Source organism: Urocampus carinirostris, chromosome 18 (assembly GCF_059441175.1).
Source record: "Urocampus carinirostris isolate Australia breed hairy pipefish chromosome 18, RoL_Ucar_1.0, whole genome shotgun sequence".
In the NCBI taxonomy this organism is placed as follows: domain Eukaryota; kingdom Metazoa; phylum Chordata; class Actinopteri; order Syngnathiformes; family Syngnathidae; genus Urocampus; species Urocampus carinirostris.
In genome coordinates, this window is record NC_142366.1 from 23881756 (window position 1) to 23906938 (window position 25183).

General features: G+C 43.1%; 1 protein-coding gene and 1 long non-coding RNA gene across 4 annotated transcripts in view; one reads left to right on the forward strand and one right to left on the reverse strand.

The window, feature by feature from the left end:
- Nucleotides 1-20060, forward strand: part of LOC148348693 (uncharacterized) — a 62782-nt gene extending 42722 nt beyond the window's left edge. The window contains exons 3-5 of one of the 3 annotated variants that reach the window (XR_015847597.1): nt 16831-17692; nt 18600-18664; nt 18748-20060. This is a non-coding gene — a long non-coding RNA (uncharacterized LOC148348693). Of the gene's footprint in view, nt 1-16830; nt 17693-18599 lie in introns of all 3 variants that reach the window. The other 2 variants (XR_015847596.1, XR_015847595.1) reach the window with 2 other exon arrangements.
- znf438 (zinc finger protein 438) overlaps nt 17479-25183 on the reverse strand; it is a 44009-nt gene continuing 36304 nt past the window's right edge. Inside the window, exons 4-5 of the mRNA XM_088322284.1 lie at nt 21339-22986; nt 17479-19118 (exon numbers count right to left, since the gene is read on the reverse strand). Coding sequence (XP_088178410.1) covers nt 18638-19118; nt 21339-22963 — 2106 coding nt within the window. The 5' untranslated portion in view covers nt 22964-22986 and the 3' untranslated portion in view covers nt 17479-18637. The remainder of the gene's footprint in view (nt 19119-21338; nt 22987-25183) is intronic.

Below are 25183 nucleotides of genomic sequence, written 5' to 3' on the forward strand. Positions count from 1 at the left end.
CACAATACAGTGACATCTAGTTCCAAGCTAAATCTACTTGAGGGCCACGGTGAGGCTGAGCTGCATCGGCGAGTGATGTTGCCATCCGGCTTTATATCGAATCGATTTTGTCGTTTTTCTCTTTCGCGAGATTTCTACTGAAAATACAAAGCCCAGAAATGTTAACCGGTCCTAAGTATTATTTTCCCTCAATTGATCATTTTGAAACAATTTGACTTATTTCGAATATTACCCTTTGCCCTCTTTTTTTTTTTAGCTTGTTTTCCCAAATATATTTTTATTCTTCAAAATATTCAAAAATGAATAAATTGTAATATTGTCCCATTCCAGCATTCCTCATAAAACATGTTCACGACATGATGCCGTTGCTATTTTTATTTTTCCAGCCACTAATTTTCCTCCATCACTCACATAAGAGTGGACGTACTGGGAGCTCATGCGTCGAAGGGTTAATTATTTTTCTTTATATTTATCATGTTTTTCAGATACTTTAGGATAATGTATTTTCTTATATTTTTTTACCCATGAAATATATCTTAAAATATGATTAAAAATTAAAAGATTGAGGCAAAATTATGGAAATAATACATAATCTTGTCATTTTTTTCTTTTTTTTCCCCTATTTTACAATTTATTTCAAAAGATATGTAAAAAATATCCTAAAACAATTTTTGAACTAAATCATACACTAGTAATAAAAATATTGAATCCAAACCATCTTTAATATATAAAATATACAATTTTTTTCCCATGAAAATGTTCGTCCCAATTTTACACTATTGCTAATTGTGCTTGTAAAGAAAACCGCATATAACGGATTGACCTCTTTACAGGTCTTTGATCCACTATGAGCGCCACCTTCCCATTTTTTTTTTGCACAAGAAGGTATTTGATGAGAGCTCATTTATTGACTAGCATGCTCTCTGGTGTATATTGTTAGCCATCTGCCAGCTTTCCAACTTATTGACTTAGACGCTACAAGCACGGCCATCTTTTTCCCGGACGGCCCGGAGTTGAACCGGCAACACAGAGATAAGCTAAAGAATGGAGCGTCAAATACTTCTCGGGCGAGCGCTCTTCTCATGTTATTGAAACGTTTGTCTCCGGTTAGAGCGGCAAGGGAACGGCTAAATGCTCATGTGAGATTTCCCGCGGGGACGCCCGGGCTCGGTGAGATGCAGGTGTTCCGAAGGGTTCGGGGAGCCTTTGTTGGCTTTTACCATTACTGGTGAGGCAGGTGGTCAGGGTCTGCACCGAAAAGCCTTCAAACGTAAGTGCAGACGTCTGTTAGGTAGGAGGACCGAGACGGGGCAGAAGAACGCTTGTTCTCAGTTCTATGCCAACGTGGCCCGTCGATTTGGTTGTGATCCGTTCTCCTAAGGCGACTCGTGCCGAGAGCAGGGGCTGACGGTAGAAATTTCTGTCATTTAAACATTCATTATACAGCGCCGTTTGGCCTGGATCCATTATCCCCGGTCGATTTTTCGTATGATCGGAACCCAGAAAACGGCGGATGGGTTGATAATTGGCCCTGACTGCATGTGACGTCATTTTTAGTGGACAGCGAGAGGAAAAAAAAAATAGGTTTTATGACAGCCGTACAGTAATCCCTCGGTTATTCCGGTTCATGTCATCTCTCTCACACTTTTTGTCTCTCTATCTTCTTACCTTTTCTTTACATCTTATCCATCTCTCCTCCCTTATAATTATATAGTTGTGTTTTTACTTTTATCTCTAATTTTCTCTTTTTCTCTCCCTTTCTTTCTCTGTCTCTCTACCCCTCTCTCTCTCTCTCTCATACTCTTTCTCTCCCTTTGTTTCTATCTGTTTCTTCAATCTTCTAATCAGCTCACAGTAAGTGTTTTGCTAGCTACCATGTGGACCCCAAGCTAAAATGAGTTTGACACCCCGGCTCTAGATGATCCGTTCCATGGGTAATAAATCTGGCTTCGTTGATATACATTCTCAGCAGGTGTGGCTTAAGAGATGTGTTAGTCTAGCCGTAGCAACAGGCCAGACCTGCAGCCTCGCTATTGCCTTTTCTCCTGATGTCACCTCAGTCACTTCCTGGACTCGATAACAATCCACGGAGCACCAGCTGACGATCACCCTTTTTTCCGCTTTTTTAACTCTGAGTCCAATTCAATTGCTGATATTCTTTTTGATGTAAGGGCCGCTAAAATACGAGCTCAGCTGTAGCCGTTCTCGGCAGTTGTTGTTTTTTGGGGATGACACAATGACTTGTGCGCCCGCCCTGGTGACAGCATACACCAGCCTACCACAGTCGTGCACACAGTCACGCCCAACCACATGCAAAACCTTCCTTAACATAAACATCAGTAGTTGACCTTTTTTTAAATGCTAATAAACGGCATCTGCCCTAAGAAACTATACGGGTCGGTCCTTAGCTGCGATAGCATTTGCTGTGTGCTGTCTGCTCAGACCACAATGCACGATAAATAAGAATAAAGACGATTCAATCCAAAATCGGCCATGCGGTGAACTAGCAACAACCAAAGTGCTAAGTAGCCAGGGGTCTCTGTACTATTTTTTGGACCACTCTGTTGTATTTTCTCGAAGAAGGTCCATCGGTGAATTACTCACTCGTGTGTCCGACTCGTCTTTTTACCCGTATTAAAAAACAGCGCCACATTTTTCCCGCTGTGCTGAGCGTGCAAAAGGGCCTTCCGGGTTCCATTTTATTCTCCATTTATTCCCCTCGACCCCCTTTTATAATACATCACTGCAGATTTATCACCACCGTTTTTTTTTCCAGAAAGCATGCAAAGGTGGGGGACGGGGGGATGGGGGTAATTCCTAGATCGTGACAGGGGAGCCTTGGGTTGGCGTGGACGAGGCGGGGAGGAAGGTGTGCAACGAGGAAGGAGTCTGAAAAAAAATGTGACTCATGTAAATGCTAAGGAGCAGAGGGGGATGAGTCTAATTGATTGTGACCTCCCAAGTCAGATGGCCTTCTTCCCAGGGGGGAGACGGTGAGTGGATCCCGGCCAGAGTCACCGTCACGGGGAAGGGGGAGCTACAAGGAGATGAGGTAGGACCAAGATGTGGAGAAAATCCCTCTCTGGCTGGGTTCACACTGCACAGCTTCATGCTCAAATCAATGTTGTGGGCTGAAATCTCCTGTTTTTGGTTCACGTTTCCAACTAAATGCCACTTGTATGCATCTCCTGTGACTTTTATGCGCCTCCTGTGTGAACGCCACATTTGTCCCTCATGCGCAGAAGAGGACACGTGATGTCACACGCAATGTATTGTTTGCAGAAGTACTCATGGATGCTAACTAACAATTTGATTGATTGTGCTACCGGAGGATGAACGGAGTGGTTCCCCCAGATATGGATGTCGAGTTCTTCGCTTCATTCGCCTCGTTGAAAGCAGAATAGTGACGTTCATAATCAAGTCGCATTCCAAAAGATGAGATAGGTATTGGATTTGAAAGTAGCCTGGGTCTGGTGTTATAATAGCAGATTTGTGTCGTTAAGACGGACAGAAGGGATTATACACGAGACCTTTTTTTCAATGAGGCAGGAACGTGTAGTGTTCCTCCCCACAATCATGCAAATATGTTTCAAAATATTCCACGGATCTCCAGAAATGAATACTCAAAGTAGACAGTTTGAATTGATATCTCCTGTGAGCTGAGACATCACCGGAAGACAACAATCGTGAGTTCCGTTGAAAAACTGTCAGGGATTGTAGTGCTAAACCAATGCATAGCGCTCATTCTCGCTTGGAGTAATTGGAACTTGGCTAAACGTGTCGCTGGGAGACTTCTGACAGAGTTGCATTCTTGGGATCATCAAAAGGTTTACCTGCCGTTGAGTACAACCTGTGTTGTGCCTTCGCCTCCTCTTGGGTATGAGATTGTGACTTTTCCCGTGTTTTTCATCTCATGTCTTGCAATTAATGTAGGATTTTCCCAATAGCTCCCCGTTAGCGTCCGGGCTAAGGCTTCCGGTTTTATTTGTTCCAGGTCAGCATCGCTAGCAGTTGGCTAGCTGTCTAGCCAGCCGTGATCATTTGGTATATTTATGGCTGGGTTTTTGTTTGTCGCTGTGGCTGTTTTTGCGTTGATAGCTCCCAGTTATCCTAGCTGGCCACTGAATACTTTTGGTCAGCCCTATTCCCGTTTTTCCGTCGATCGGTCTCTGTTAGCCATTTCTAGCAGCCGGCTAGCCTGCCTTGTCCCGGTTGGTTTAGCCCCTGTCAGCTCTGTGTGTGTTATTTTTTACCAATGGGTTAGGGTTAGTCAGCCCCACTTTGGCTAATTGCAATTTGTTGTACCATTGCTGCACCCACCTGCGACACACGGCATTCTCCACATAAACTAGAAAAACTTGGCGTATTACACTCAAAAACCTTTTCGACTGATTAACAGGAAATCAACTTGACCTTTGCAGCAAATCGTATAAAAGTACATAAACACTTAAATAGCTACCTCAAACTTTTTATGATACATAAATTATCACCAGTGTGACTTAAGATGAGAAAAAGAAGTGCATGGAAACTTTCCATTTGAAAAGTGTGGGCTGTCCTGTTTTAGAGTCAGATTGACCAACTAATGTTATGGTACTAGCTAATCACTTCCTCTGTAGTGTGCTTTTTATGCCCTTTCTCTGTCACAAACGCACACGCTTGATTGACAAACTCATGTTATGATAAGAGCTAAGTAATCAGTCTGCACCTGAACGTGCTCCCCTAAAACAAGTAAAACACGTTTTACGCTGTCTCTTAATCGCAAACACGCTTTCCTGACACGGGGACGTTGGGCCGATTCAGCAGAAATGCCGTTCTAACGTTCCTGCTTCAATGGCTCCGCCACCCATTGCTTATCCAATCAAAAGGTGTGGGGTGAGTAGCGTCCCGGGAGAGAGGGAGAGAGATTCTGCTGCATCTGAGCCTAAATAACAAGGTTTTGAATACATTTTATCGACCAAATATCAGTGTCGGTAATCAGCCCGCCTGATAATCGACCGACCTCTATAGTAAACCAAACGGCTCGGACCAAAATAGAGACTTCAGTAAATGACAAGAGTATTGTCTCGTACGTCCACACCCAAACATTTAAGCACATTTCTGTGCAGAAGAAGAAAAAAAATCCCTCCGCCTCCTCCTCCCCTGGCACTCAGGACTCCTCGGAGCCAGACCGCGTAAGTGAATTAGCCCTTCGGATGGCTTCTTGCTCGCAAACCTCGTTAGCTTTTGCGCTACGACGAACACAGACATCCTTGTTGTGAGTCCCGTCTAGGAGGATTCTATCGATGAGGGTTATTAGCTCCCTGCAAACACGCCCCCCTTCCGGCCCCCTTCCGGCAGGCCCGATTCGTTCGCCTCACCTAAACGGCAAATGTAGGTTAGCGCTCGCAAATTCCCCAAAAGCGACGTGTCGGCGTTAGCGTCCGGTGATATCGCCGAGTTCACCGGAGCCGGGACGACTCCGGGAAAACGCTCGCCGTCTCTTTTAAAACCTCGTCGCACGCGACGATAAGATCCGGTAATGGGAAAAATATGTCACGAAAGAAGAGTTTTCGGCATCCGGAACGGGTATTGCGAAAACGGAGACCCGAGCGGGCGGAATCGATCCGTAAATAACGTGCCGGGCCGTACGTGAAGTGGACGGGAAGACTTTGAGTCATATGAGAAGCGAGGGGAAAGATGGGAACAGATGGCGGGAGTTCCCCAGGGCGGATGGCGCCCGCCCCACTGAACAACGGGGCGCTCTTGACCATCTGGACCGAAAGGCGACGAGCAATATCCCGGGGAAGGTTTCCCCGCTGAAGCGACAAGAAAAAGGAGAGAAGGGGGGCAGGCCCCTCCGGAGCCGTGGCACCGACATCGTGTCCGCAGGCCCAGTGAGAATCGGGTGACGGGGTGGCCCCGAGGCAGGGGGTGTCCAAACCTTTCCAAAAACCGGGGGGCCGGATTTGCTAAGCTTGAATTGTGCGAGTGTTGACGATTCGGCCTGGCATTCTTTCGACACTCTTTCAAATGTTTGCGGTGATCAGACCTGGTAGCTCGCCTTTGTAGCATTTTCAATGGATCCGGGTGTCTCGTGAATAAGCCCTGCTGTGTGCCTTTGACACAGCCCCCAATTGCTTCACCTTTTCACAGCGTTCGCTTTTTGTCGTCGGCATGTTTTGTCCGTCAGTGCCTCTTAATGTTTTAATATTTGAAAACCGTCTCTTGGCTGTTGTTTCGCATTTGGGTGAATAAATACTCTTTTCCACTGGTCCTGAGAGTGGTCTACTCATATTGATGTAGGACACACTCAGGCTGTGACATGATCATTATTTCATAGATTTGATCCAATCATCAAATGTCACATAGTGAAATGAAATGCGCGGAAGAACTAGCATTTGTCCGGAGAGCGGTTTTGGTGATCTTATTGAATTTTGTCTTCAAATATATTTTTGCTTTTGTGGTTCTTTGGATGGAATAGGTGCTGGACCCCTGCGATAGAGCATCAGCATTGTTTACCTTCAACTATTTAACTGAACTTTTAAAATAGACTAATAAAAGCTAGTTGCAATCACAAAACCTAAACTTAGCTTGAAGCTCTGTGTTGGCTTAGCGACATGTTTTCTGCCATAGCAGAGTTTAATGATGTACGAGGCTTTTGTAAATGTCTGTTCATATACACAAGGGGTCTTCAACATGGTGCCCACGGGCACCGCTTGACTGACTGTATTTAACCCTACTTCCCAACATAGTAACAACATAGTAATAACATGATATATTATTGTTTTAGTAATGCATATTGCAATTTATATCCCACTACGTGTTCAATTACGCTTTCAGAATTATTATCAGTATTTGGATGAAGAAATAAGAGCTGAAGAGAGTAATTCTCTTGGGGACCGTTTTTTTTTTTTTTGTTAAAAAAAAAAAAAAGAAACAAACTGAATATTCTGGCCTTTTGAGCAGGACTAAATATGCATTGATAAGATGTCTGACCACTGTTTTAATAGAAGGGGCATGGATTGACACTTGAAAAATGTAACTTAAATGCGATTTCCAATCAAAGTAAGGGAGTGACATCTTCATAAGAGATCTTTGTCAAGACTGGATCTAAGTGGATTTTTCAGGTGTTATAATAAAATTATGGCGGACTCGTTAGAACAACACTTGGGAAAGTAAATGAATGGATACATTGAAGGCGTCCCCGCTGAAGCGACAAGGAAAAGCTAACGTTAGCTCACGTCTGCCTCAAATGCTGTGTTGACTTACCTTCGAACATATGTAGACATCCATATCATTGTCGGGCACGTTGAGTTGGTGCTGCGGTCCACTCCATTTGAATGTGACTCGGAAGAGGGTCAAAAATACACCCCGTTGCCCAGCCTCTCAGGATACCATGTATCAGATTTGCATGTACCCCATACACACAGTTTGACCAATGACCAAGGTTCATAGCAGATCACCTTCACAGGGCAGAAAATATTTTCTTTTTTTATTTTCCAAAATGAAAGAGTCCATTTCCTGGTTTGAAGCGGGTGCTGCCCCGTCGTTTCCGATAGCTGTCACACACATTAAACTTGCGAGCGATCCCAACGGCCGGGTTGCCAACGGAAATCAAAAGCGCAAGCTTATTTACGTTCAAACCCGAAGCTCCACGCACGCGCTGAGCATTTCCCGACTCGGAAAGCAGCAGTGCACGATGGGACGGAATCTCCTCCGTATCCTGTCACCTGGCCCGGCGTAGAACGCACGATGACAAATCAAAAGCACATTTTCTGCTTTTGGCAAGCGAGCGGCCGTCTTCTTCTCCTCGGGACGCTTTAAATGAATCCAGACTGGAAGTGAAGGCCTGGCTCGGTTGACTTAAGGTAGATGATTGGAAGCAGAGACTTTTGACTCCTCTTATCTTTCCATCGGGAGAGGTGTCTCCGCATATACAAACATTGGCCGGGAGGAAAAGAACGGGGAGCTTCCGTTTGCTGCGGGAGTCCTTCGGCTTTTTCTTTCTAATGGCAGTGCAGTGAAAACGTCTACGTCCCCCTCCGGAACGTTGTCTATTTTTGCGTATTTAAGGTTTCAAGTCGGGCAATTTTAGTATCACACTGAAACAACCCAAGGATATACAAAATGTCGGTTCCACCAATTAAGGCACAAAACAATCGGAAAAAAGAATTGCCCCTGAATCTAAAGAGCGAGTCGGGCCCCCTTTGGCAGCAGTGACACAAACGCTACGTTTACCATAACGGATGACGAGTCTTGCACAACGCTGCGGAAGAATTTTGGCCCATTCTTCTTTGCAAAACGGTTTCACGTCTGCCATATGGGAGGCTTTTCTCGCACGAAGTGCCCGTTGAAGGTCACGCCACAGCGTCTCCATCGGATTTCATTTTGGACTTTGACTTGGCCGCTCCAGAACCTTCATTCCGGTTCAGTTTATTTTAGCCTTTCTCAGACAAATACATTTTTGAAATTTTTGTCTGGAATTTCTTGGAATGGTGGCGTGTCACTGATGTTCTTGGGATTTTGTAGCCTACTTCATTGGGTTCGAGAGTTGAAGTGATTTCGTAATACGACGTGGGCGGTGGCCATTGATTTTAGGTGGAGCCTGCGCTCCGTCACAATGACTTTGGGATTTATCCATGGGGGGGCAATGACTTTTTCACATAGGGCCACGGAGGACTCGATTTTTTTGGTGCCCTGATAAATGGAATCCACAGTGCAAGTTATATTTCCTTAGGTTGTCTATGTGTGGTATTGAAATTGGTTTAATGAGTTTGTGAGTGATAAATGTTAAAGGAAGGGGGCATATCCTTTGTCACGTCAGCGCAAAAGTGTGAAAGTCCAGTAGACCCTCCGGAATAGGACAAGAATCCGTTCCGAGGCAGCGATTGCAAAGTAGAATTGCTGTGGAGCGGGTGAAAGAAACCTACGCTGATGCATAAATAATGCGTTCCGGAACCATCCTTTTTAGAAGTACTTTCTATGCGTAATATTCATGCATATTGTTGCAATATTAAGTTAGGTTTGAATCATTTCTTCATTTCTAACTTGATTTATTTTCTTGTTCTCAGTTGTCAGGCTTCCCCATTCTTTCCGTAGTGTTTCATATTGGAGCCAGACTTATCTCGGGCTCATCAAATCCGTTTCAATTTAAACTAAAATCTGTCTTTCCGGTGGAAATTTTCACTCTGTTAGTTTCTTTTTTACTTGGCACTTTTAGCATAAGAGTCATTATCAGCCATTTTTGTATTTCCTTGGGTTTTGGTTCTTGGGATCGCCCCTCTAGTCAGAAAGTCATGGTCAGCCATCTAAGCATTTGTGTGCCGGAGAAATGTTGTAATCTAGAAGAAAAAAAAAAACAAAGAATTTGCTTCTCTTTTTTTAAAACCCAGATATAAAACAGCATTAGGATTAAATAACATTACAAATAAAAATATATGTAAAGAAAACACGACATTTTAATAATAGCTTTATGTGTGATGTCGTTTAAGCTGGTTGAGTGGAGTAGCGGGTGGATACAGAGGGTGGGCGACAGCAGATTAAAATATTATTATTATTTTTTTAATAACTGTTGATTTTGGCTAGTAACAGGGGCAACAATTCAGGTGTTTTTGTGCAAGCTTCCTTTCCACGGTTATCATGTTTTTGCTTCTCCCTTTACAATCCCCTCAAGCTTGGATTGATTGTGAATAAAGCACAATAATACAGTAATAAATCTCTGAGTGGAAAGTCTTGACGGGGAACACATGGGATTTTGAACCGAATGAAGAGAAAGGCATCGAGGGAGGTCGTTCAGCCTATAGCTCTTTCTGAAGAAAATCATATCAGACTCCATAAGCTAACTGGAAAGGACGAACGCTGTGAAAAGGTGAAGCACCCGGACGCTGTTGTAACGAGACAGCAGCGCATTTTTACGAAACCCTACGAATCAACTGAAAATGCTATAATGCCTTGACGGAGGGTGAGTTTATTTAAGACTTTTCAGAGAATGCCAAACAGAATAGTCGTCCTTTATGCATTTTCAGTTTACCAAATCTGGCCCATTGCGTTCTCAAAAGTCTGGACACCCCGTGTCCCGTGGTTAGCATGTTCTCTATTTTTTTTTAAAGATGACAAGTATGTTTTTGGCGTCGGACATATCCCCCCAAAATACGACGAGTGCGACTTATAGTCCGGAGGTTGGTTTTTCCTTGTTCATATTTGCTTAATATCGGCCGCTGCCATTTCTAGTCCGGGAAAATGGCTCGAAATTGACATAACGGCAGAAACCAACAAATCACAAAGTCTTGACTAAGCCCACCCTCCTCCATTTGGACGGATCGATGAGTTTGCGCAGCCCCCTCCCCCCTCATCAATAATTCAGCCGACGGGCCCCGCCGCTCATTAGATGACTCATCTGGGAGGGGCCGGGGGAGACGGGACGCCTTGAAACCGGAAACCGGAGAGGAAGGACGGCCGGCGTGTCCGCACGTGGGGAAGGGTCATCCGCCGACCGCCGGCCGGACCACCCTTTTCTACACGTGGGTCACTTGATAAATCTTTGATGTCTGCCAAGAATCTCTTTGACGAATGCTCACGCATATCGGGGACGGCGAGCGCGTGCCGGTAGCGTCGACGCGCGTGTTAGCGCGCCGAGGCCAACGGCTAACCTCGGAAGCTCGGGTTCAACGAAACGCGCCGTCGGACTCTCGTTTCACCAACGCTGCTCAGCGGATCGGGTTTTTACACGTTTCTGCCGTTTCGCTCGGGTCACTTTTCAGTTTTTGGGTTCTTCGTGTGTTTTTTTGCGCTTGAACCCCGTTTTCATGGTTCACCGATCCCTTAAACCAGGGGTGAGGTAGCGGGCCAGATTGATAAACTGAAAATGTGAGGGCTGACGATTCGGTCTGGCACTTTTTGAACGCTCTAGAATAAATTTGTGTCGCGACCCCGTAGTTCGCCTTTGTAGCATCTTCTTTTGACTCACGGGGTCTCGTGAATAGGCACTACTATGCCTGTAGAACAGCTTCCATTTGCTTGACATTTTCACAGCGTTCCTTTCCAGTCAGCCTTTTGTGGTCAGCATGTTTCATCCAGCAGTGCCTCTTGATGTTATAAGTTTCTTGGCAAATTAGGCAGCTTCATACTGGTCTTCAGAGATGAGCCAGGCTACAGCAATTGTGTTTGTGTGACAATACTGATACTAGATCAGGGGCCAGGAACCTATGGCTTACGGATCAGGTATCGCTCTTTTCATGAATACATATGGCTCAGAGGTAAAATGCGATCGTACAAGTTCCTCTGATTTGAGTTTTGTCCGTGCATAGCTGAAGCAAAGCTAATACTACACAGTCTTACCATCAGTTTAAAGTCTAGGTGTCAAACCAACAGAACCCATTTTGGCTGTGCGTCGCAAAATAATCTTTTGTATGGAAGCTCATTAAAAAATACATGTTCACTGTTGAGACACTGTATGATAAAAAACCCACAGAACAAACTGTATTACCCAAACAAAACGAGGTGCTCAAAACGAAGCAGTACCAAAGAAGCCAACAAAAAAATGGGCCCAAAATGGCCAAAAAGGAAACTAGATACAGACTAAAAATAAAAATAAAAGAGGCGAGGATCAAAGTAACAAAGAAACATCAGCGAGCGAATCTGTATCCGCTATTCCTGATAGCATAGCTGATCATTTCTTTCTTATGATGCAAATGTATCTCAAAAGACGGTAGGAAAGGCTCTGATTTATTGGATCCCGAGTGATCCAAATATGCTAACTAACCTTGCAAGGGCGGATGCAAAATGTTGGCCGTCTCTGAGGACGTCGGCAGCCTCCCACCACCTACACATAGAAATGGATTTCAGTTTGTGGGATGGAGAGAACGCTATGGAGATATCACCAATTTATGAAACGAGCGCTATCGTTTACATTTGTTCCGAGTCTCCTATACAAAATAAAGGAATGTTTTTACTAAAGACAACATTTATTTATTGACTCGGACGTCAACTTTGAACTCATTTCAACGTTTTGATACGAAGCCACTTGAACTCGGAATCCCCGCGAGACGCCACGAAATGTCCGTCTTTTAAAAGATTGACTTTCTTATATTTATACACTATAAATACAAGAAGAAACAGTGGAAAAAGTGCTTTTGGGGTAATAATAGTTGTTCCCCCCCTCCCCCGGGACTGTAGTTTGGCAACAGGGTTGACCAAGAATCCACACAAAGAATCAGAAATCAAGCGCCGAGCCAAAGACTTTTTGGACTTCTCACTGTTCACAAAGTAGAATGGCTTTGATGAAAAGAGGTAAGCTCCCCCATCCTCAGCCCCCCCGGAGAACCCAGGCGAGGTGAGAGTGCCCGTTGCGACGCTTTCTCTGCGCATTTCCTGATGAAAGAGAAATATGCATCGACGTATCGCCGGATTCGTTTCATCGGCGCACCTTTAGCTGCTCCGGCAGCGCTTCCCTCTGCTCCTTTCAAACTCTTAAGAGTTTTTGCAAGTAGCAGAAGAAGAAAAGAAGAAACGATGGGGGCTGCCCCTCCACGCTCCATCGTGTACTGATGATTAGCGGCACGTGCCACGTATCGGTATCGGCCTTTTTAGCGATTCGACGGTCCGATGATTTAGGCTCAGATGCAGCTGAGACTCTCTCTCTGTCCCTCCCTCTGTCTCGGATGTCCTGCCCCGCTTCTTCTAGACCGCAGGTGTTAAACAGGCGGCCCGCGGGCCAGATCAGGCCCACTAAGGGATTGAAACTGGCCCGCGAGACAACACTCAGAGAAGCGCAAGAGAAAAACAAGCTGCAGGTTGAAATAGGTCCACTTGATGTTGCCAAAGCCAGGTGCCTCCAACAAAGACACTGTACTTGTATTTCTTTTTCTCTCTCTCTCTTCTTTCTTTCCCACCTATTTTCTCCCACTCTGTCTCAATCACTCTGTCTTTTTTTTCTCTTCCTTTGTTGCTTTATGTCTCTTTCTCTCTCTCTGTGTCTTTTAACCTCTTTGCTCTAACTTCCTTTTTTTCCTTTTCTCTCTTCCTACCCTTCGCGCTTTCTTTTCTCTCCTTCTGTCTTTCTATTTCTCTTTGGATTTCTTTCTTCCTCTCCCTTTCTTTTCCCCCTCTTTCACGACTTTTTATCTTTTGTTTCTCACGCGCTCTCCCTCTCTTTTTCTTTCTTTGTCCTGTCTTCTCTCCTTTTCCCTCCCTCTTTCTCTTATTTATCTCTTTTTCTTTCTTTTTAATCTACTAGTCTGGCCCCTGACAGAATGTTCGTTCTATCGTGTGACCTCCGAGTTGAAATGAGTTTGACACCCCTGTTCTAGACGGATAAATAGGAAGAAGAACATTAGCGCAGAGTAAACAGCGGCAGCTCTGCTAACTCCCGAGTCCTGACATGCTTGGAAATCAAGATCAATGATGATACTATTGAGATTTTTAAAAAGTCGGTGGTAGAAAAGCGTTTGTGTGAGATTGAGAGATATGAACTTTCAGGCGGTGACTGATATATTAGCTCTTATCATAACATGAGTCGGTCAAACAAGCGCGTGTGTTTGAGAGCAGAAAGAAACACGCGGAGCAATTTGCTGTTACCATAACACGAGTTCATCAATCTGGCTCTAAAACAGGATTACTCAGTTTCCCGTACCATAGGAAGTCTGGCGAGCCGCTCGGGTCTCATTGATTCCACGAGGGTCTCGTAAACTGTTATTAGTAAATAACAATATAATTATTATAATTTTATATAAATAAATGTGAAATTAATCCAAATAATATTATATAGAAGATTGCACTTGCTCATTGTTTTGTCCTCTCATTCAATTTCCATCACACACACCTGTCAACGAGTACTTTCCCCCATACTTTCATCTCTTTTACTTCGAGGGAGCGAACATGATGGTACACCCACCTGGATGCTGCGGGTACTTTAAAAACGGAACTTGACGAAAGGCAAATTAGAAGAATGTTGATTTATGCTCACTTTGAGTCTCCGTTGTTTGTATTCTTCCTTGTGGTTTTTAGCACTCGCATTTTCGTACGCACGACAGAATACGGCATTATCTGGTCATCAAACGATGCACGCGGTGGCTTTAACTTTGATAGTAAGGCAGGGGGCCAAATCTTGACACAGGTAGCAGAAGTTGGGTGATTGTAAGCAATTATTGTTAAGTCCAATTTCAGGACGTTCTTCCAATAAAAAAAAGACACACAGTGCAGGATTAAAGCAACAAAGCAGTTTCATCAAAAGGTGTTTTTATTTTCATAGAAGATTTTGCTGTCCAAGTACACAAACACATTAAGCTTTAATTTCATTTCGGATGGTTACGCACGAGGGACTCTCCTTCCAATTAGTTCTTAACTAAGTCCATTTTTCTTATGAGCGTTGAGAGTCAGTCGTAGTAGTACATTGGGCTGGGCCCGTTATCACTTCAAAACGAGACAACAATTTACAAACGTTTGGAAAAAAAAAAAAACATCTTCGCTGCTCAACAGTTGAAGGACATGTTGCCACAAAATGAATAAGGCATTTCAACCCAAAACTGTATTTTGTCAAAAACGCACTAATCAAAATGAGAGAACACGTATTTAATTCCCATTCTAACCGGCAGTTTCACTGAATTTGCAAGAAACTCATTCCAATCAGCCAATTGTGGAGGAGGCTGGAAGAAGAATGGACCAAATTCACACCAAAAGACCAGTGCTATCCTGGACACTTCTTCTTAATCGCTGACTCTCGTAACCTCCGTTCCAAAGTCATTGTTGTTCTCTCATTTCGATGGGTGTGTTTTCTGAACAAATACATTTTTGTGAAATTTCTTTACGGGGATCCTACAGCTTAAGGCAAGTCAAATTGAAGACCAAAATCATCAACTAAAAGGATGTTTACAGTACTTGATGGCTCCTCAGCCAGTAAGATAAGCCTGGATTCCAAAGAACTCTTCTCCTACGTTTATGAAGCATTTTTATCATGATGGAAATCATTTTTGACAAACATAACGCTATACGCGCAGTATTTGCTCTATTCATGACACGTTTTGAGGGCCGCAACAAACAAATCTTGAACTCAAATACGATCCATCTTTGCCTTCTCATTTTTAAGACATTTTAACGCTGATGAAGGCCTTATTTTTAGAATAATAAATGCAATGCCTTCCAAGACTTCTCAAGGATACCCGCAAAGCCTGTTTTAGTCATTTGTAAAAACTGCGTCGTTGCACCGTGAAAAGTCATTTCATTGTGGAACAGTGAACATGGTATTATTTCAAAATGATGACATTTTTTTTACAAGTTGTCTATTTTTGATCTCCAGTCTATGTATGATGAGTATCAAGTACACTATAATTATGCTACCTTTGATAGATTTGTTGGTCACATCGCCGTAATCAACTCGTTATACTTTTGCCAATACAGTCATACCTCAATACTCGAACGATTCGATATTTTAAGTTGATCCCAAAGATTGGAGTCATTTTTGCTGCGGAATTAGAACGAAAATCCTCTTTGAACGTGGCCATCTCGGCTAAGTCACGTCCGTTCGGTTAGCGGTGTAGCGCGGTGTCGCCAATTTTTTGTGATCGTTGCAGATAAAAATAGTGATAAGTTGAAGGAAAATTGCCAAAAATGTGCTGAGCTGCCAAACATTGAGTAGGACCGTTTTGGGGGTAGGGTTTAAGAGCGCAATTTCAAGTCTTAAGTGAATCTCAAACGTAACCTGCTGTTTCTGTAAATGTCTGGCAGGTGGCACCAATGCATCATAAATAACCAGGAAACAGTCAACATTGTCAAAAAAAAAAAAAAATCTGCTTTGCTCGATTTTGTTTTTCGATTTTAGTCGATTTTGTAAAGTACAGAACATCCGTAAATGTTTTGTAGAGTAAGTTTCAGCTATTGGACAAAGGTGAAATAAATCGTTTATTTTTAACTTTAATCGTCATGAGATCCTTTTTTTAAATTGTGTTATTTACAAACGTGATCAATATGTTGGGTATTTCTTCGTTGAGGCTCATGTTTCGTGATTATTTCGGAAAGATAGATAGCATCTGTTTCTATCGAGTACTGAGGAATCACTGTGATGAGAACAAGATCAAGTTGGTGCTAAAATGTGTTGTGACCCATCACAGCAGCTAAATATATTTGTCATCTAAATATTTTGAATTTCCACAATATAGCTATTAAGTATCCATAGATTACAACTATATAGAATATATATATATATATGTCTACTAGAACATCTTAGACCCTGTCTTTTTTATTCTCCATACAAAAAAACACATCTGAACTACAGAGTCAAACGAGCATCCGATATAAAATAGCACAAACTCTAGACAAACGTACATTTCTTCATACGCGTACGAGTTAGAAACGCTTCTAATGTCAAATGCACGCGTACGATCGCTTACGTGAAGGGCGCAATTGAATTGAGAATTTCAGGCACGCGTTCAAATCCCAAACACGCCACGCGTGTCAATTCGGAGGTGTTATTTTTTTTCCAGTGTTATTTCAGCTCAACGACTTACACAAGACACGAGAAAAATCGAGTAACTGTTTTCTATTCCGGACGCCGTGCAACGATAACATTTTCGCTCGCTTTTCTTGAAATAAACAAAAGACCAAAACTCCATCGATGGTTAGGACGACAACAAGCATCTTTTAGGAAATATTGATATATGTAACCCGAACCCTTTATTTAAATAAACATAGGACAACAAAGCAGTGCAAATGATAAAATGGATGTCAAGGAACAATCCCGATATAGATATACCTTAAAATGTATGAATACATACCGACAAATATTTGTCATACTGTCAATAAATGAACAATTTCCTCAAGTGATACCTAAATGGTTGGTCGAATCCCTTGACCACACAGGTTGCGGGGGCACAACTTTCTGTAGTGTGTCTGGGGCAAGAACAGCCTGGTGTCGACCATGCCTCTCCAGGCCGTTACAGCTCATACATATATGTAGGTAAGTATTTAGCCAAAACAAAATGTATTGGAGGGCCAGAGCTTTTCACTGAGTGGTTGATGCACCAAAGTGAGTGGACCGTCTCCTCATTTGAATCATTTGTTGTGTGCATAAAATGGAACATTAATTAGCATCATGACATGTAGTTCCCAATTAGAATGAATGAATCTGTTCCTAAATGGTATGCCGTGGGTAGATCTGCTTTTTTTGTTGTTATTGCTAAGCGCTACCAGTGTTTAGACTAGCGTGCATTACTACGTTATTATTAGCGGTGAGGTTCAGTCAACCACTTAGTCATCACGCCATTAGGAATCAAATCATCTAGAAAATCACAATGACCCGTGATCTATTTTCTGAACCAGTCAGGTGGTCTCGGGGGGGCTGCCCCCGGCACCATGTTGTCGACACCTGCATTTCATTGGAACTTTTCATTTTCGATTTTATCCGCTGTACTGTCCAGTCCATAAAGCACCATTATTAGCTAATTTGTTTTTTTCAATGCACCTTATAGTCTGGAAAATACGGTATTATAAATAATACATATGACAAAATGCAATTTCTTGGTATTTATTGATACATATGGCAGGATCGGTCTTCGATGTATACTTGAGTCCCAAAAAACTGTACACACTGACATGATTTTTTTTCTAGTTCAGATTTGGACGAAAAATGGTCATGGAAATAAAGCCACAAGAATCAAACCTGGATTGCAGGGGTGAGAGCGCCCAATCCTGACCACAAAGGACGTAGATGACATAGGAAAAGGTATTTGATTATATCTCATCACATTATTTTTACTCACAGTGCCATGACTTTAATAATTTACTGCCAATATAGAATATACGCAATACAAATATCACATTTATTTACTTATTTAATGTCCTACAAAGTCAGATTTCTCATTGGAGTTTACCTTGTCGTACTTTGGAGAAAACTGAAAGATAAAAACATTCTCACATTTGTCTCTGGTACTGTGAATAAATGTTGTGTGATCAAACACCCTTTATGTAACCCATCTATGCTATACTACAGTGATTTTCAACACATGTGCTGTGAGAAATGATCCAATGTCACTTTTTAAAATTTTATAAAACATGAATGGATCATTTTCTGCAAATATGATGTCATTGTCAAGTGTCTGTGCTGTAAAAATTGGCGGTATTATAAATGAGATTGTAATCAAACATTCTGTTCAGTATCATTTTATAACCTTTTGGTAAGTGGTGTAAAAATGCAAAAAACGTGCCCTGCCTCAAAAAAGCCTGAAAATCACTGCTATACTATATGGTTATATTTTGGTTGGGGTTTGGCGTGCTCACTGCCAACTAGGTTGGATTCCCTTTGCATCCAATATTTGACAGTTGTGGTTATTGCTATTTTTCAATTTCTCGTGAGGAAAAAGCATTTGGTTTTAATTCCTCTTCAGACTATTTTGACAATATTCTCGCAGCTTAGCCCAATTACAATGATATAGTCAGCCATTAAACTAGTCTATTGGTACAGAAATGGTTGGGGGCCACTGGTTTAGGCCCCTCATCTCAAAGGAAGGCCGCAAAGGCAACAATGACACCATCCCTTGATCTCAAACCAAAGTGCAGAGAAGGAAAGTTGAAACATTTTTTGGGATACCATGTTGATGTAAAACCTTGCCACGTAACACTTTTTTTTCCAGGCTCATGTGGATTTGAACCTGTAGTCTCTGGATACATATCAGCCCTTTTCATCTTCTAGTCCCGGGTAAGATCTCAATGCGGCCCACAGTAAACCAGGTCGCTCGCAAAGGTGGTAGCTCCTCCAGTGCTCCACGACTTCTTCTTTAGATCCCGACACCTTACTGCACAGGACGCAGTCGAAGACCGAAGCGGCCGCCGAGAGATCCTCCACTCGCCGGCGGTGGAGAACCGTGTGCCTCTTCAGCTTAGAAACCGAGAAGAACTCGCGGTCGCAGACGCCACACTTGTTGTCCGGATGGCGCCAGTAGTCGGAGGCGAGCTTCGCCAATTCCTCCTCGGCCTTCGGAGCTCCCGAGGGAGGTCGCCCTCTGTCGGATTCCGTCGGGATGTCCTCGCCGTGGCCGCGCACGAGATGGGTCTTCATGTCGGCAAACGTGGAGGCGATGGCGTCGCAGCGGAGGCATTTGATCCGCAGTTCCGCGGGAGCTTCTTGTTCACTGGAGGCCTCCGAGTCAGCCCTGGTAGGACACAAATATGATCTTAGGCTTCAAAGTGGATGGTGTGGAACCATGCTTAATATTGTATATTTGTATACAAATAGCAGAGTAGATCAAAATCTATTATAGATTTCTCATCAACAATGCGGGTCTTTGTAGTATACATCTCTGTCGTTCAGTCATCGCCTGCACTGCCATTAGAAATACAGGTAAAAATGTGACTTTAAGGAGTGTCACCTTTTCCCCAAGTAAGAACATTTTGGGTTCCGCCCAACAACCTCCAACAGAGCGTAAAAAACAGCGCCATTATTGCAAACGATGAAAAACATTGGCTTAGAGCAGGTCAAGGCTTTGGTGTCGCTCATAAGTTATGTGTTACAATAACCTCCCGTGAACTATTGAAGAAGAACCGGCAACCGGTTAACAAAAGCAGTAGGACCGATGGGTAAAACTTGTACTGTTGATTGGGTATGTTGACTCGCTGACACAATACCTTAAAATAGTATAGCATCAACGTCGGAAAGCTAGGATGACGAGCAGATTTTTCATTTTCATTAGACTGTCTCGTTCCCCATGCTTTGTGGGTGTTACTTATGTCGAAATGTCCTTGGGCAAGACACTGAATCCCTAATGCCCCCAATAAAGAGGTTGGCGCCTTGCATGGCGTGTGAGTGTGAAGCACATTGTAAAGCGCTTTGGGAGCTCTTCATTGACTTGAAAAGCGCTAGAGAAATACGGACCATTTAGCATTTTACTTGTTTGTGCTGTCATTGCTTTTCCGAACGAGTGTATTTAAACGGTTGACGAGGGCACACAATCATCATAGATCACATTTCTTGATTTAGCTCCGGATCGATGGCTTAGACTTTAGATTGTGAAATTCTATAGGAAGCGCTTGTATATACTGGCATGAAAACCAAATTTAGAGCCTTCAAATTTGTGATAGGGAAATACTGCTGCTATCAAATGGTATTACTGTTATCAGTCCTTGAAAAGAAAAACAAACACTAATCAGTCATGCTGAAAGAAATCACTTAAAAAAAAAAAAAAAGAGTTGGCAGGTTAATAATCATTTCAATTGTTGTTAAGGTTCATGTTTCGTTTTGGGAACCCTTTTCTCTCAGTGTGTATTATTTGACCACTAGATTCACTGTGTAGTCCAATGAAAGGTATTGCTACAAAGCACAAGAATGCAAACTAACAGTGATCATTTTTCTTATTTCATCACAGGGGTTTTGGAGCTACCCGTGGCAGCAAGATGGTGAGCCTCGTGTTATATGAAATAAATACATATTTGTCTATCCACAAGTATATTTCATTTATTTTTAACTGCTATTCAAACTGTTGCAGCCCTAAAAAAACACTTTCTTTCCATAATTGATTCATCGGATTTCTTAGTCATTTTTACCTTTCTCCTCTTTATTCAAATAGTGAAGTTTTGGACAGAGAAAAATGCAGCAAGCGGAATATTCTGTAAAATAAAACGAACAAAAATGCATACATGGAAGATAAAAAAAAAGACTGAGCAATATATTTCAAAATGTTTGGTTTAACTCTTTAAATATGATCTATACTATGCTTAAAAATCGGCCCCTTGGGTAGAGCAAAACATGTCATTATTGTTTTTACTTTATTTTAATGACATATTTTCAGATTTTGTTCTCTAGTCCTGTCGCATTTTCTGTTCCCTTAAGAAGCTCAAAAATCGATGGGTCCCAACAGAGATCTATGGGTCCCCAAAATTTAGTCTTATCAAAATTGTAAATCGGTGACAAATATATAATAAGAATCTATATATTCATTCAGTCTTAATCATCAAATTATTCATTCATTTTCTGCATTACATTATTGTTGGTAAAAGGGATAACCACAAACAATAATGACAATTTTGTGTCAAAAAAGTTCCCAGCAAAAATCATGCGTCTAGGACGCAGGGACCGCGGGCAAACCAGAACTCTGGTAACTACAACTCCCAGTGTCTCATTATATTTGTATGCGTGCTTGGTAGCTCATAAATCACGTGATTCAATGAATTGATGATCCATGAGTTGCCAATGCTTTTAATCGCAGATTTTATCGATAAGTTGGTGCAACCGTAGTGGTAAAAAAGGAATTCATTTACCAATAGATTAGAAGTTACTAAAAAAAACACACAATGTCCCTTCAGCTTCGATGCGAGTACAACACTGCCACCAAAAGTTTCTTTTAAACGTAATACTTTCAGGATAAGGATGCGCTTACCCCTCGACAGCCACGCTGTCCTCACGGCGTTTGACGGACGGCTCCGCCGTAAGCCAGATCTTGTGGACCTCCCGCAGGTGACTGAAATAAACGGCCACATACCCAAAAACCTTTCCGCAGAACTGGCAGCTCAAAGAGCCACGCCGTCGGTGTCGGAGCTTCACGTGCGTACCGGAACCGCCGCGACAGGAGTAGGCTTTACGACACGCCGGACAGACGCGGGGCCGAGCGTTAGCGTGACCGTTCACGTGGTCGTGAAGTTGATGCTTGAACCGGAAGCAGCGGCTGCAGGCGGGGCAACGATGGAGATGGCGGCCGGTGGCAAAAAGCTTGGCTGGACGATCTTGGTCTTTAGCTGGTTTAGGTGCCGTAAGTCGAGGTACGAGTTCTGGTTCTTGATCGTCCGGAACACTGGCGGGCGAGCCAGGTGGCTTCGGAACGGCGTCCGTGACAAACAATGGCTTAGGCTGAATGCTACGATACTTCTTTGATATGTCGACGGTTTCTTTTAGCTTGGAAGCAGACAGGAATGCTGACGGTTTTTCGGGGACCCTTCGACGAAAAAATGTCAAGGATCTCTTCTTTCGAGCTTCATATGCTAAGATGTCTTCCATCGTCTTCCTTTTTCTTCCTCGTTTCTTTCCGGGCAACTTCTGAAGACCGCCCATCAACGAGAGGAGCGAGTTCTTGGTCTGCTGCTGATGAGCCGTCTTCAGTTCCTGGCTGTTAACTGGGGTTGAGGCTGGAGGATCTTCGGGGCTGGTGGGTCCTGATCTCTTGAAGCTATCTTTCTTATCTTGAGTCGAGTTGAGTTTTGCAGCTGGACCGAAAGCGGTCTTCATTTTAGAGTAGGGTAGGATGGGCAGTTTACCCTTAGGAGGGGATGGGATCATCTGCACCGCTTTACTGAAGATGGCTGATGAGATAACAGTGATGCTGTTTGGAGTCTTTGGGCCCATCACAGTACCACTCTGTTCCGGATATTTACCTGGGGATGTTTTGACGGCAGTTGGGAGAGTAGGGGGCGGGCATAGATTTTGAATTGACCCCATGACTGCAGGGTGTTCGGCTTTATCTGGAGCTTGTTCTAATTGGGACCCTGGGTACAAGACTGCGTTGTCTGGTAGAAGGGCAGGGACAGAGATCTCAGACTGAGCCGGGTCTATAAAAATGACCTGTTCTGACGGTTCCCCGTCGGAGTTTTGAATTTGAATCTCCTCTTTCTTCTCCTTCATCGAATGTGATTTTTTGATCACAGCGGACCCCGAGGTGCATTTTCCTTTCGATGCTACGGACGGCGGTCTGGACTTATCCGTGGTCACTGCTCTCCTAACAGGTTTGTATCTGGGAATGGGTAGCTTAAAATTCTTGGGAGTTTGTTGAGGTTGTTGTGTCGTCTGAGAGGAGACAGAAGGGGGCAGTGCCACCAGAGAGAATGTGCCATCTTGACCAGCTATTTGCATCAGCGCGTAGTTTTGGGTAGGCACAATGATGGAATTAGGGGCGGAGCCGCCGTTGACTTCGGGGAGGGCAGAGGGATGTTGGCAGGCTAGAAGTGCAGAGGATGGGGAAGGCACAAGGACTGGGGCCTTAGGGGCGATGCTGCGGAACTGAAGACTCTTCATTTGAATGGTTCACTGGAAAGCAGCTGAAAGACAAAATACTCGTGTTAAAACCATGCGCGAAAGCTGCCGGACGTTTAAGGCAACTCGTTTTAAGTCGTGGCGTGCGGCACGAAGAAAAAAAAATCAGATCTGAAGTGAGAACAAAAATGTCTAGTGTGACAAGCTGCCTTGTTTAACCGTCTCTCTTTGGTCACACAGAGCAGTTAGCCTCGGGGGACAAGATAGGGACAGAATGCCCTCTTTGATTTGAACTCAGCGTGCAGTCATAGTTCCTGCTGAGCCATTGCGGAAAATTCCTCGCGTCGACTCCCCCGGTTCCAAATGACTTCCTGGAAAGTCAAGCTATTAGAGCTGGACTGTTCTGTTCGACACTCCTGCATCAGTACCTAAAACACCATCGTCCTCAGATTAACCAACTTACTTTTCCAAGAAAAAAATGATGTAAACGTGACTTCCTCAAATGATAAAATACTGATAAACTCAAACCATCTAAACAATCTTTTGCTATCTCAATGATCTTTGTATCAAAAATACCAAATACCACTGGAATGCATCGAGGCCTAAGAGTGAAGAGACTCAGCAAATGGTTTGGATTTCAAGTCGGAACATTGATTTCCGTAAGAGCATGGAGCAAAATCTATCCAAATCTGCAGTGATACGGACGCTGCCCTACTTACAGAGGAGACGACCGTTCGTACCTTGAATTTGTTGGTAATTTGCTTTAGTGCTATATTTTGTATGTTTAAGGCTTGTATAAGTAACCTGTATTGTTTTGAAACTGAATCATGTTTTAATAAAATGATATGCTCTAGAACAGTACAAAGCAGGCTAAATGATGTCAAATTTTCTTAGGGGAGGGGGCGTAAGGTGACCATATTTGGCCATGCTTACTCTCAGCATTAGTTTTTTTGTGTGTGTGTCATGTTTTGATTAATGTATCCAACAATACCTTCAATAAACATTTCATGGTACTGAAAAACAAGCTACATGTTAGGCGTTGACATTCTGTGGTCTGTGAAGCCTTTTGAGACTCCTTGTGATCAAGGGACAAACAAATAAACATGACTATAAAGTTCAGTTCAACTTAAATTTGTAAGCGGTCCTCCTCCGTGGTAAAAAATTGGTGCGAAAAGCATCCCGACCATTTTCTCAACCACATCAAGCTTTCCTATTCTACTTTCATTTCAAAAGAAAAGACAATGGATCCCTAATGCCCCCAATAAGCAAGTAGGCGTCTTGCATGGCTGACTTCCTATTAGTGTGTGAATGGGTAAGTGTGAAGCACATTGTTAAGTGCTTTGGGAGGTCTTCATTGATTTGAAAAGCGCTCTAGAAATGCAGACCATTTACTATTTACTTGCCTCTCCTTTACACTTCACACCAACCATGTTGAACGGATACACCAGATATTTAACAGTAAAAATGTCAAAGTTTTTAGCGCGCTAGAGATACAGTGCAGTATGTATACACGCAAACCAGGAAGTAGAAGCCGGATTTCTCCTCCGGGGTGGATGCTGGGTGACCTGCCACGGCGCCACCACACGCCGGTAGCGACGGAAAGAAGCACTATAGAACTGTCCTGTACTTGGAAAAAAGGTGCACACGATACAAAATCTAACTTACAGCGATGTCCGGATGTACCGCTGTTCGTAAGTAGGGGAGCGTTTGCACTAAAAGAACTCTGAAGGGATAACATCTTTTTAAGGATTAGCCAATAATAGGAAACAGCAAAAGTCAAACAGTTTAACAGCTGGAAGTGTTTTAGTATAAAGGATATTGACACAGTACCTGACCCATGACAGCTCCAAATCTAATATTTCTCTCTTAACACACACGTGATAGTATTTTGATATATACTGAGTCCTAACCCTCGCTATACTTTCACAATCCAAGTATGGACAAATATGACATCATTGTGCCTATGGAATGGCAAGCCTCGCCCAGTGCCAACTTGGAAAAGTGAAATCAAGGCGAAAAATACAAGCGTGGTGCTTGTAGCTCATGAAACTGACCCCCGATTTTTCCTGCACATCCAATTTGGTTGCAGTTTCCTAATTTCAGAGTCAGTGGATACATTGGATGTGTTATTCAACTTGAAATGTTCAATAATAAGAATCTAAAAGTTACTTTAACTAACTTCACATTTATATCCAAAAATATTATATTTTAATGATATAGTTTATGAGACTCTGGCAGGACCATTTCAACCCTGGCAGCATG